The 12,767-nt window shown below is 52.0% G+C and overlaps 1 protein-coding gene across 1 annotated transcript in view; it reads left to right on the forward strand.

The window, feature by feature from the left end:
- Positions 1 to 2,241, forward strand: part of Rad50 (RAD50 double strand break repair protein) — a 73,998-nt gene extending 71,757 nt beyond the window's left edge. The window contains exons 19-20 of the mRNA XM_023713213.1: positions 247 to 380; positions 1,675 to 2,241. Of these exons, the coding sequence (XP_023568981.1) occupies positions 247 to 380; positions 1,675 to 1,861 (321 nt within the window). The 3' untranslated portion in view covers positions 1,862 to 2,241. The remainder of the gene's footprint in view (positions 1 to 246; positions 381 to 1,674) is intronic.
- Positions 2,242 to 12,767: the final 10,526 nt, after the last annotated feature.

The following is a 12,767-nucleotide window of genomic DNA, read 5'->3' on the forward strand; positions in this document are numbered from 1 at the left end:
GTTTTGATGCAGTTGGGGTGTTTGTATGTGCACGCATTTAGCATTCCCTCCCCTAACAGATGAAGAGCAGGGAGAATGCAGCTGGTTCGCCTCCACGCAGGCAGGATGAAGGCCTGGCCATGGTGCCTGGCTCTCCCGCACAGTGGCAGATTCCCTGCTGTCGGTGACCCTGTGACGCCTGCCCCTTCTCTCCCAGTGATACCGCGGCCACTCGGTGCTGTGTGACTGACTTCTGGCTTCCTCCAGGTGCTGGCCTCCCTCATCATCCGCCTGGCACTGGCCGAAACGTTCTGTCTGAACTGCGGCATCCTTGCCTTGGATGAGCCCACGACCAACCTCGACCGAGAAAACATTGAATCTCTCGCACATGCCCTGGTTGAGTAAGTATCTCATACTTGGAGCATTTGTGATCTTCATTTAAGAAAGATAAAAAGAGCTTCCTGGAGTCAAACCTCCAAGATGTTCCTTGTTGGGGAAACCACGTTCTACATTTCATCGTTTGGTAGTAATTCTTTAGGTTTTCTTAAAAAGGACTTGGATTGCCCCAGACACATCCTGTCTCTCCCCAGTGTGCTCATAAGAGAAGTTGCAGTGAGGACTCTGGACTTGGGTTTTCCTGTGGACCCCCATGTCATGCAGAGGAGTCGGCCTGCCCTACCCAGACATCTGTGGGTGGTAGTCGTGGGCTTAGGACTGTCTGCCCAGGTTTTCAGGTACCACACAGTTAGGAGGAACACCAGGCTCTTACTCAGAAAGCATGTTAGTGATTAAGTAGAGTGCAGGGAGGACAAATTGCACACACTTGTCACCACACTTGTCTGTGTGGGGTCGGCTCTGTGGCTGGGTGGCTCTGGCTTATGCACTGTGAGGTAGGAGGAGGTGTGGCTGGCGGGCAGGCTCCTGTGAGCAGAGCTGGGATTTCCCACCTGCCAGCCTGGGCCACAGCAGCACAGCCAGCTTCCTTTCCCCAGTCACCTCTCAGGGGCGCGGGGACCCGCAGGCAGGGCCACTGCTGCTCTGCAGCCTCAGGTGCATCCAGCTCTAGGCAAGGAATAAAAGTGGCTACTGCAAGGGTTTCGAGTCTCACTCTTACAGCTGGTTGCCTTAGCATATAAATAATGAGCAAAAATGTTCCCAGTACACCCACTCAGGTCCCCTGTGTGTCACAGCAATGATACATCTAGTGACTAGCGGTGGCAGAATTCTAAGTAGACTCAGCTCTTAGGAAGGCAGTGTTATTCCCCCACCTATTGCCTGTCTTCATCATTTTTAAAATTTTCTTCCAGAGAAAGCAAGCAATATGTGAAGAAAATCTAGGCAAAGAAGTCAGGCTCCAAAATTCAAGCATTCAGGGTGTCCCTAAAACACTTGAAGCTTCTTTAGTTGGAATACCCTGATCTGGGGAAGGCAGTCCAAATTATTGAGATGTGGTTCTTACAGTCCCTGGGCCAGAGGAAGTAGACAGTGCGTCCCACTGCCCAGGCGGGGCGAGGTGCTTGTGGGACTGGAGGCCCGGCCACCGCAGCCCTCGCCACTTCCCGCAAGGCAGCCGGGGGCCTAACATGCACAGCACAGGAAAGGCTTGGTTGCCCTACAGTCTGTCTGACGAGGTTCGTGGTATCTTCTAAAACTTACTCTCTTTAGTAATAAAGTGTCCCAAATATGTTGTTTCAGGATAATAAAAAGTCGCTCACAGCAGCGCAACTTTCAGCTTCTGATAATCACCCATGATGAAGATTTTGTGGAGCTCCTGGGACGCTCTGAGTATGTGGACAAATTCTACAGGATTAAGAAGAATGTCGACCAGTGCTCAGAGATCGTGCGATGCAGTGTTGCTTCCCTGGGATCGTACCTTCATTAGCTTCTTGCTGCCGGGTCGGCTGGACCTCCTGGTGGCACGTCATCTCCAACGAGCCCAAGATGTTGGGTGGCTCTAATATCATGAAAATGGTTTCGCCTGAAACTGGAACTGATCCCTGCGTGCTGTTCCCCTAGAGGCAGCCTCGGAGGCCTGCAGGTCGGCCGCGGCACAGCAGGCCTCAGCCTGGCTGCCCCCCACGAGCTCACGGAGCAGCAGCGCATGCCTCTGATGTTCACAACGCCCTGCTAAGTAGCATATCTGAATGAATTTCCTTGTGTGTGTTTCAAGGAAAACTGGGTTCTCAGCATTAATGTGTGAAGGTGGCTAGAAAGGAGATTTTAATGTCTGGCCCTGCCTTATAAATCTCTGCAAGTGACCTCTGTCTTGGCTTTGGTGTCATCACCTAAAATTCGAAGTAGTTGAATGGGGTCTCAAGGTTTGATAGGAATCTTAAATAATGATCTAATTTTAACACATCCGTACCACTCATCTGACTCGGGGTTCTCCAGAGAGGAAACACCCTATCAGTCTTCTGGGTCTCCTGCAGGGCAGCTCAACCTCATGCCAAGGCATGCCAGGCTCACCCACAGCTGGGACCTCGTCCCCATGCTGCAGTCCCCTTGGCGCCCCACGCCCTCACCCCTTCACATGGCGCCCAGTCACGCTTTCTCCTGAAATTGTCCAGCCCTCTGTAAGCATCCCGTACCTGGTGCAACCAAGTCACACACCTTTGGGTGCCACTGTGTGGAGCTCTGTCATTCACTGGGTCACCCTGGCTCAGTTTGATGCCATTGGCAGATCCGATGAGCACAGTGCCTAACCAGCCTCACCCGATGCCCACTGGAGCCCGGAGGAAGAGCGAGCCCCAAGGTCCTCAGCTCTGCGTGCAGGGCTAGGTCATGGCCCATGAGGATGCATAGTCCTCCTTCCCTGTGAATGTTGCCTCATGTATCCCAGGAGAGGCTGAAGTGGTTAAGGCTGCAGATCTTGAGGTGCACAGATAACCCCAACGGGTCTTAGAGGTAGTCCTGAGAGCCCCGAAGAAGGGGGCAGATGTTGGACTATGAGGAGAAGGCCAGGTGTGGGGGCTGCAGCCCAGAATGCTGTAGATTGACAACAGAGGAGGGGTCTGCAAGCCGGGGGGGGGGGGGACGGTGCTGAAAAAGGTAAAAAACATTTTCCCCTCAGAGCCTGCAGGAGGGGCCAGTTCTGTGGACGCCTGGATTTGAGCTCATTGATACTGATTTTGGACTTCTAGTCTCCAGCACATTAAGAAAATAAATTAGTGTTGCTTTGATATTTATTACAGCAGCACTAGGAGACATACTATAGTTTGTGTATAATTGATTTCTCTGCATCTAAAATAGTACCAGTTAGGGGTTGGCCAAATAGCTCAGCAGATTAAAGTACCTGCAAGCAGGCGCAGGGGCCGGGAGTTTGATTCCCGGGCCTGCCATGCCAACTCCACCCCCCGGGAAGCCCTGAGATGGCAATTGAGACTGGGCGTGGTGGCGCGTACCTGTAATCCCAGCTCTTGGGAGGCTGTAAACAGGTGAATCACTGAGTCCCATCTAGTAGTGAGACGCTGAACACCCTGTAGACAGTTCCCTAAAATACAATAAATAAATGATAAAATGAGAGCCTAAGGGAATTGCCTGCTCTGATCATGCTGCGTCCTCCGGGGCACACTGCACATGGAGGCCCAGCCCTGGGGTGGGGGTGCAAGTGGCAGCACTGCGGCTCAGGCTGCCTGGCCCCTCTGTCCCAAAGTCGCCTGGTGACAAGGCCCAGCAGTCCTGCTTAGCTTTGACAACCTAAAATTAATGCTTCCCCAGACCTGTATAACTCTGACTACAGAGACAGCATGAGGAAGGGCAGGCAGACACAAATGGCAAAAGTGTGTTTGACCCAAGAACATTTAAGAAAATGACAAATCTTCATAAATCATTGCTACTAAAGAATATTTCCTTAATTGTCATCAAGTCAGTCAATAGCAAATATTAGCAATGTCTGCAGCGAATCTCAAAGACATGGTGAAAAGGCGCGAGAGACAAAATGGCAGCAACACGGGAACTGGGGTGACCAGTTGCTCACAGGGAGCAGGAGGCCACGAGGGGGCTGGGACCTCAGGATTTGTGATTACGTCTGAGCCGAGGACAGTGGGGGAAGGCACGGGCCACGACCTAGCCCTGCACGCAGAGCTGAGGACCTTGGGGCTCGCTCTTCCTCCGGGCTCCAGTGGGCATCGGGTGAGGCTGGTCAGGCATTGTGCTCATCGGATCCGCCAGTGGCATCAAACCGTGAGTGATGTTTCCGCGAACAATAAAGGTCACTGCAGGCGAGGAAGGACGAAGCATTCCACGAGGATGAGCTGAGGGGCAGTAAGGACACTGGTTTCCTCCGATGAAAGGCCTGCACATGTCATCATCATCATTGGACGTAAGCATCGTGGTGTCATTGGCCATAGGGCTTTGGCTGTGATCAGAAGGGAGTTTCCAGGCTCCCATCTGGCCCAAGGGCAGGACAAGGACACCTTGGACACCCCCAACCCTTAATTACGAATCTGTGTCCCTGATGTTTTCATTAAATATTAAAACCAGGAAGGTCTGGGGAGATGGCTCAGTAGAATAAGCGCTTCCCTGGCAAGCACAAGGGCCTGAGTTCAATCCCCAGTTCTGGGGAAAAAAAAACAAAAACAACAGTATCTTCTAACAGTTTCTGATAGCTGCACTCCTCGCAATAAGGAGGGACAAGGCAATATCAAGTAAGTGAAAGTTGCAGACTTCTCCCACCACTGCTACCACGCACACCCGCACCGCACCGCGGGGCTCCTTCACAGCCCTTTGGAGAGGCGGCTTTCACTTCCAGGATGTTTTGGGATTTGGAAGTGGGGCGGTTCCCTTGCTTCTAGACCATTCTCCAATAAGTACTGTCTCACACACCAGAATGCCCGACATCAGCATGGCTGCTAAGAAACCTGAGAGGCCTGGGGCAAATAAACAACAGTGGGACCTTGCTTCAGGGTCGCTTCTGTTTGCAAACAAGCAGTTGGCTACATTTTTTTTTCTTCTGCAAAGCGCCTCAGGTGACAAACCACCATGGCTGCATTTTCCACACAAATACAAGCGTGGCCATGTTTTCCGAAGTCCTGGGACAGTTCACTTCGGCAGCACGCATACCAAAGTCTTGGAACAAAGTTCAGTTTGTGAGCTGAGCTGCTGCTGTATAGCGCTTCTGTGTCTCTAGCTCTGAACTGGTCTTGCAACATTGCTCCAAAGATTGAACAGCCCCAAGTGGTCAGAGCTGCCCAGCAGTGGTGAACACCATCTGTTTGTTAGTGAAGAGCCTCATTTCTTCAGTATACTCTTCCTTGTTGCAGTGCTCTAGTCCCTGTCCTGGCCACTGTCATCCTTGAAGGTTGCACTTCACCATTCGCAAACTTTCACCACTCCAAATGTCCTACTGGTGATTTCAGTGTCCGCACAATGATCTCACAGAACTGCCTGCCCTCTGCTCCATGTTCTTTCCTCCCAGGCAGTGGTGCTCACAGCCGTGTCCCACAGAAAGCCCAGTCCTTTTATTTTTTATGTATTCAGTACAGGGTCTGCAGGGTCTCACTGTGTAGATGGGCTCATAGTGATCCTCTGTTTTCAGCCTCCCAAACGCTGGGATTACAGGCCCGCACCACCACACCCAGTCTCAATCACTGTCTCAGCTTGCCCTGGGGGCGGGGCCGATGCAGCACAAGGGGATCCAAGCCTGGGCCCCTGCATCTGCCTAAGCAGGTGCTTTAATCCCCTGAGCTATCAGGCTGGCTCACCCTGTCATTTTAGTAATAGCCCCTGCATGAGCTCCGTGCTCCATAAGCCATGCTAGTGCCTCACTGTCCCAGTAATCCCTTAGCCTCCTTACACTTCACTCCCAGGAATCCCGTGGTCCCTCCAAGTGTCAGACTGCTGATTCTGCCTTTCCCTCCCTCCTGCCTCTACCTCTGCTAACCAGCCTAAATGTCAGTGCATCACTATATCCCCCAATTGCGGCACTGGCCACTGCAGCCACGGTGAGGCCACCTCGCCGGGTGTTCAGGGTCTTACTACTAGATCGGACTCTAGTGATCCGCCTGCTTATAGCCTCCCAAGAGCTGGGATTACAGGCGCGCCACCATGCCCAGTCTCAATTGCCATCTCAGCGTGCCCCGGGGGCAGGGCCAGCATGGCAGGCCTGGGGATCAATGGCTTGGTCCCTGGCTTTAATCCGCTGAGCCTCTTTGTGTCCACTTCCTCCATTGTGTCCTCGGTTCCCTGACCTCCTGGGGTTACTACATGCCAGTGCTCAGGTTAAATCTGCCTGCCCCGCCCCGCCCGGGGATTGAACTCAGGCCCTTGAGCTTGCCAGGGAAGCGCTTATTCTACTGAGCCATCTCCCTGGCCCCAAACCTGCCCTTTTCTCTGTGCCTTTCATCTGGTGCCCCATCCAGCTGGAGCTTTCCAGTTCGTCTTCTGGCGTGGGTTCTCCCAGCAGCAGAGTCTGGAGATGGGGTGCTGTGAGGGGAAGGCGGCGGCCCACTGGCAAGCCCCCCGCCTGGTGGACAGCTGCAGCCTAGTCTCCCGGAGACTGGGAAGTGGATAAAGCGCGTCCTTCAGCGTTCTCTCGCCTGTGGGCCGAGAGCCTGGGCTGTGCATATCCCAACCTCCACGCACGCAGGGTATTCCAACCCGGTTTAGTTGGCGGCTGGCAGTGTGCCAGCAGAGCTGCCTTCTGTAGTTTTGCAACAAGCCAGAGCAGCCCCTGGACAGGTGCAGACGGCAGCAGCAGGGCAGGTCCTAGGGGTCCGGGCGAGGCCCCTGAGTGCTGCTGCCTCCAGCGCTCATCCCCAGCCCACGTTCCCCCAGCTCCCGACTCTGCCCTGTGGGCAACTGGGCGTCCATGTGCGCGTGGGCGACACCCGAGACGGGGTGGCCCCAAGCAGCGTCCCCACTGGGCACTTCCCACCTACCAAATGCTTGCTGCCCTGCGTGCCGCACACGCCATCCAGCTCAACGCCGTGGGGTCAACTCGGACCCATCCGGAGTCGGCCGCGCAGCCGCGGTCCAGGCCGCTGCCACCTGCACCTCGAACACCTGGAGCGCGCCCAGCTTGTGCTTAGGGCTGCTCCACACTGTCCTCAGCGCAGCGGCCAGAGATCTTTTAACGTGGCAGATCTAGCAAATGTGGTGTTCTCGCAGGCAGAAGGATGGGGCACAAGTCTGAAACTATTTGAGGTGCTTCTTGATATGCAACGGAGTCACACTAGAAACCCCCTGTAAGCTGAAAATCCAAGTGTGAAAGACTGAGTTCACAGCACCTGTGAAAGGGCAGAGCGACTCAGCTCAGGTGCCCTGTGGTCATACGGACGCCCGCCGCCCCGCGGAGGCTCAGCCACAGCTTCCCCCAGCATGCGCGGCTTTCACGCCATCACCGGGCCAGCTCAAAATTAAACCACCAACGGGAATGGGTCTATGAAATAAAAAAATAAAACTACAGTGAAAGATACATTGCCATTAATCCTTTTCAAAATACCCTCCCCGACGTTGCGCTCAGCCCCGCTCTCTCGCCACCTCTTTCAGAAGCAGTTCTGGGAACGCCTTTTCCTGAATTTAGTCGCACGGTTGTGGCGACTTTGGTATCATGATGTGAGCTGAAACTTTGCCCTTCCGAGGTGGTTTCTATTTAGGGGAGCAGCCAGCCATTGCACAGCGCCAGACGGAGCCAGTAAGGGAGAGGGCGACCCGCGCGGCCTTCTCACGAGCCGCCTCTCCGCGGGGTGGCACTTGGCAGCACAGTGCCCATGAATCTCACACCTGCTGAAGATGTGAAAGAGAACTCCCGGAGCTGCTGCATGGTGGCCAGAACAGTGCAGCAGGTGTGCTGAGGCCGGGGGAGGGTGTGCGGCATGACGCCAGTGTGTCTTTTATTATAATAAATGTCTTTAAAACTTAAACATTCACTGTGTACTTCGGTCACCCCTGTATGTACTCTTATAGATAATGAGAACCAAGTGTTCTGAGTAGAGCTATGGTAGTAAAGGTATTAAATAGTAATTAAAAAACAAAATATTTCTCCAAAGCAAGCCCCAGGCCCAGGGGCCTCGATGTTGGTACGCGTCAAAACACTCAAGGAGTAATATCAATACTCGGCAAACTCCCCCAAAGATACGAAGGGAAGTCCCACCACCCGACTCCTTCTACAAGGTCAACGTTACACTGGTGACTAGATAGGGAGGAAAACTAGGGCAATTATCTCAGGAAAATAGATGCTAGCAAGACAACAGCAAGCCGAGTCCACCAACATGTAAAATGTTCAGGCCACATACGAAAAGAAAAGCCAGCTGGGCTGCGTCGAAATGTAAGACTTTTGTGCATCTAAGGACCCAACCAGAGGGGAAAGGCACTTGCAAAATGGAGGCAAACAGCCTGCAGGTCATAGCGCGTCTGACGAGGAGTTCATATCCAGAATACGTAGAGAACTCTTGCCATCCAACTATTCTAAAATTATTTGGGAAATGGATTTCAATAGACATGTCACCAGAGAAGATACACAAACGACCAAAAACATGTGAAAGGGTGAGCGGCCTTGGTAGTCAGTCGGGGAACGCAAATCATACCCACAATAAATAGCACCCCAAAAGAAGTGGGGAGGAAAAAGGAAGAAAAGGAGAGAGAAGTGTTGGTGAAGGGGTGTGTGCGTGCATGCGTGTGTGTGTGTGCGCGTGTCTGTTTTAGACAGAGTCTCGCTCTGTAGCCCAGGTTGGCTTCCACTCACAGTGATCCTCCTGCTTCAGCCTCCCAAGTGCTGGGATCACAGGCCGGCACCACCACCCTCCACCTTTGCCCACTACCAATGGACACTAAACTGGTGCCACTGCTGTGGGAAGTCCTCGAAAAGGTAAGCAGTTTCTAACCTAAGTCTTTATAACAGAATTACCGTATAACAGAATTACCGTAGGGCTCATCAGTTCTACTTCTGGGTGAATATCCAAAAGAAAGAAAAGCAGGCCTGAAATACCTGTGCACATGCTCACTGCTAGCACTAGGGACAGTAGCCGAGAGACAGGAGCAGCCCGCACAGCCACAGGCAGATGAGTGGGTAAGCGTAGCATTCATGCCCTGAAACACCAGCCTTCAAAAGGAAGCAAACTGTTACAAAGTTACAGTATGGCAGAGCCCTGAGGATACTAAGCAGCGAAATAGGCCAGCAAAGGACAAATACCGCATGATCCCATGTACCTGAAGTACCTGGAGTAGCCAGCTCCAGAGGGACCAAAGTGAGAAGGCCCCCCGAGGGGCTGCGCGCGGAGACCAGGGGTACTCTCTGTTTTGCAAGCTGAAGCGCCCTGGAGCTGGGCTATACCCCAGAGAGTAGTTAGGCACGGACTGTGCGCTCAAAATGAGTTAAGATGCTAAGTTTTATGTGAGTTTTACCACAGTTAGAATCTTTTAAGTGAAATACACAGACACTGACATACAGCTGTGTATATACGTCTAGGTTAGTTTGCGTGTGTAGACTCTGTCCTGCCCACCTAGAGGGCTGACACAGGAAGACACCTCGCTAAGAAGGAGACATATTCTGCTCTGATTTGATTCTAAAACACCTTCTTTAATACCAGGAAGCCTGTTTCCCTGTAGAAGCAGCTGATGCTAGGGTTGAGGCGAGAGAAATGGGAAAAGAGCCTGAGCACCTGTGGTACCAGAAATTAAGAAAAACAAAATTTTAATAGTGGGTTTGTTCAAAGAACAAGGACCTAACCTGAAATAACCCCTAATGACCAAAGTGGAACAATTTACAAACGACATGAAGGCAGGGAGCTGCCCTGGTTACTTTTCTCGTTGCTGAGGCAAAATGCCCGACCCCAAAGGCGAAGGAGGAGAGGCTGATTCGGCTCACAGTTTGTGGAGGTTTCCGTCCACAGTCAGCTGCCCCACGGCAGGGTGGTGTGGCAGAGGGGCATGCAGAGGGGCAGCAGTCCTCAGCAGGCAGAAGGCAGCGGAAGCAGTAGGCGATGAGCAACAAACGGCAAGCACTGCCCCTCCTCCGCCCCTTACAGCCCCCCTGCGCTGCCAACCCGTAGGGCGTGCCGCGCTCACACCCAGGTGGGGCAGCTTAACCCTAGCACCACACCGTGAGCCAATCCTGGCATCACATCCTCAGTCCCAACGTCACTCACCTGTGACCCAGCCGCCTCCGAAAGCCCCAGGTATGCCACATGAGGCCTCAGGGGACACCTAGATCCTCCATAACTCATAGAGGAGCGCACATATCTAGGAGCATAGACAGACATGAATGAGCACTTAATCAGATAAAATGGACAAGGACAAACAGTCTTCTTTATAGGACTGCAAGTAAAATCTCAATGGGGAGAAAGAAAAAGTTACCATTAACCAGATACCACAATAAAAACGAATTCAGAGGAGAGGCACTGGCCTGGAGCTGGTACTGGTGCTGGCTAATGTATTGGGCACAAAGTTGAGCAGGCACGATTCCATATCGCCCCAAACCATCTCCACCTTTATATTTACTAAGTAAAAAGGGCAATAGCTTTATCATGGAGAAACTGGGCAGGAATCACCCCAACCAAGGGATCAGGGTCAAAACTGGCAAAACTGATGGGGTCAGGGCTCCAGGGCCTGGTGCCCCAAGGACACACTTCATCTACACGACATCTCATTAAAAATGAACCACCGTACAGCAATTAACCACTAAGAAGAATATATGCAGTGTATTATTTGTTGAAACTGTACTTCCGATTTGATTTGAAACTGTCTCATTGCTATCTGTTTATCAATAAAACTGTAGAAAAAAAAAAAATGAACCACCTCTCTTTTGAGGCAGGCATCACTGTCCAGGCTTGTAAGTGACAAGAAAAGACTGAGTGACAGATATGGCCTGCAGGAGGCCAAGGAGATTCAACAAGTAAGTGCAGTGTAAGCTCAGGTTGGGTCTTAGAACCAAGAGGATGCTGGGAACGGCAGTGAGATTGGAGTGGGCTGCGTGGCTCCCTGGTAACGAGCGCGTCCAGGGCCGGAGAGCTGCAGGGAAGCCAATACTTGGCCCAGTTTGCACTGAAGACAAGTCGGCGCTGTAAACAATAATGATAAATCAGCATTCATTTTTCTGCTGTTCTATCATGGAGCTAGGATCATGCGAGGCACTGGCTAGCAGAATGTGAGTAAAAGGGAATAAGAAGCCACTATTTTTGCAACTTTTCTATAAATTCAAAATAAATTTTTCAGAAAAAAAAAGAATTGAGTCATTTCACCCCTTTACTCAGAACCTCACCGCACGTCACGGATGTCCCATGCTCTCAGCAGCCCAAAGGCTCCCAGGCGCTGGGCAGTGACCTTCTTGCGGCCTGTTCCCCTCGGCCTCCCTCCACCACCAGGACCAGCCATCCTGGCTGACCCATGACACAGACGGCCTTGTCCTGTACCCCGGAAGTCCTGTTTTGGACTGGAGCAGGGAGGTGATGCTATGAAAGGTGTCCCCTTGGAGGTTACTAGGCCACAGGGCTCCCTTGTTAGAGGCGGCAATGCTCTGGTGAGGCCTTGGAGGATCTGGTCCTTTGCCCTCCGCCCTGAAGTACACACGAAGGCTACACCGTGGAAGTAGAGTGCAAACCATTTGCAGATATGAGCCCTGTTGCTGCGCTGTCTTGGGACTCAGATGACAATGACCTTGTTTCTATTCTGTGCACGGACCAGTCTGAGGGATCCATCAGAGCAGCACGAACAGACCAAGACAGGGCCTCTCAGCCACCGGTGGCTTCTGCTAAAACTTCCTCCCCACCCCGTTATCTGCAGTCACTTCCTCTGGTCCTTGGGTCTCTCTTCAAACAAGGCCTGCTCAGGGAGCCCTCAGGTCCCCACCATGGAGAAGGCCCTCCACCCCACCTGCCCCCCTTCACCCCACCTGCCCCCCTCCACCCCACCTGCTCTCCCACCCCTTTCTTTTTTTGTACTGAGACTGACCACGCTATGCAAGTGCTTTTTACCACCGAGCTCCATCTCCGGTATTTTGGGGTTTTAAAAACTTTTGAAATAGGGTCTTGCTAAGCTGCCCAGGCAGAACGCAGCCTTAGGAGGGACCCTCCTGCCTCAGCCTCCAGGTGTGTGTCCCCAAGCCCAGTGCCGCCTTTCACCCCTCTGGTGCACTTCTCATGCCTGACCCGCTACAGATTTACTCCTTCTCTAGGTAAGCACCTATCTACACCCACTGCGATGTCTCCAAGACAGCAGGGCTGTGTGTGCTTCCGGTGAGTGACCCAGGGGCAGGTACTGAGAGAACACAGTGATCTGTAACTGTGTGGGAATTTCTTGTCGTTATTTATTTATTTATTTATTTATTTTTATGCTACCGGGGGATTGAACTCAGGCCCTTGTGCTTGCCAGGGAAGTGCTTATTCCACTGAGCCATCTCCCCGGCCCCTCTTGTCATTATTTTAAATGTTGGATATTTACAAAGGCAAAGAGTTCACCTTTATTTACTTACCTTGTACTATCTACTAGAGCAACGGCTACCAAAATGTTCCAGATGGCTCTGAGGCTGGAGTTCCAGGCTTCTTGCTTCTTTGCCTACCTACATGAGACCTTCGCTTAATCTTTTTAAAAATCGAGAATGCTGACTGATGTTAGAGGATATTCTTCCTACATTTTAAGTGGAAGAAAAAGAAACGTATGCACCCTTTCTTACTTTTTAACAAATGTGCTCAGCATAGAGACTGACAATAGCTGCTCCCAGGATACAGGATTAATTTCTTATTTCTTGTCTCTTTTTAAAATTCTCTGCATTAAAAACACAAATTCCAAATAAATGGAAGGGAGAAGGCTCACTCCTGCAGATAACCTCAAGTCACCAGATTTTTCAGTCTCTC

This window comes from Octodon degus, unplaced genomic scaffold, assembly GCF_000260255.1.
Source record: "Octodon degus isolate 3935 unplaced genomic scaffold, OctDeg1.0 scaffold00029, whole genome shotgun sequence".
Classification (NCBI taxonomy): Eukaryota; Metazoa; Chordata; class Mammalia; order Rodentia; family Octodontidae; genus Octodon; species Octodon degus.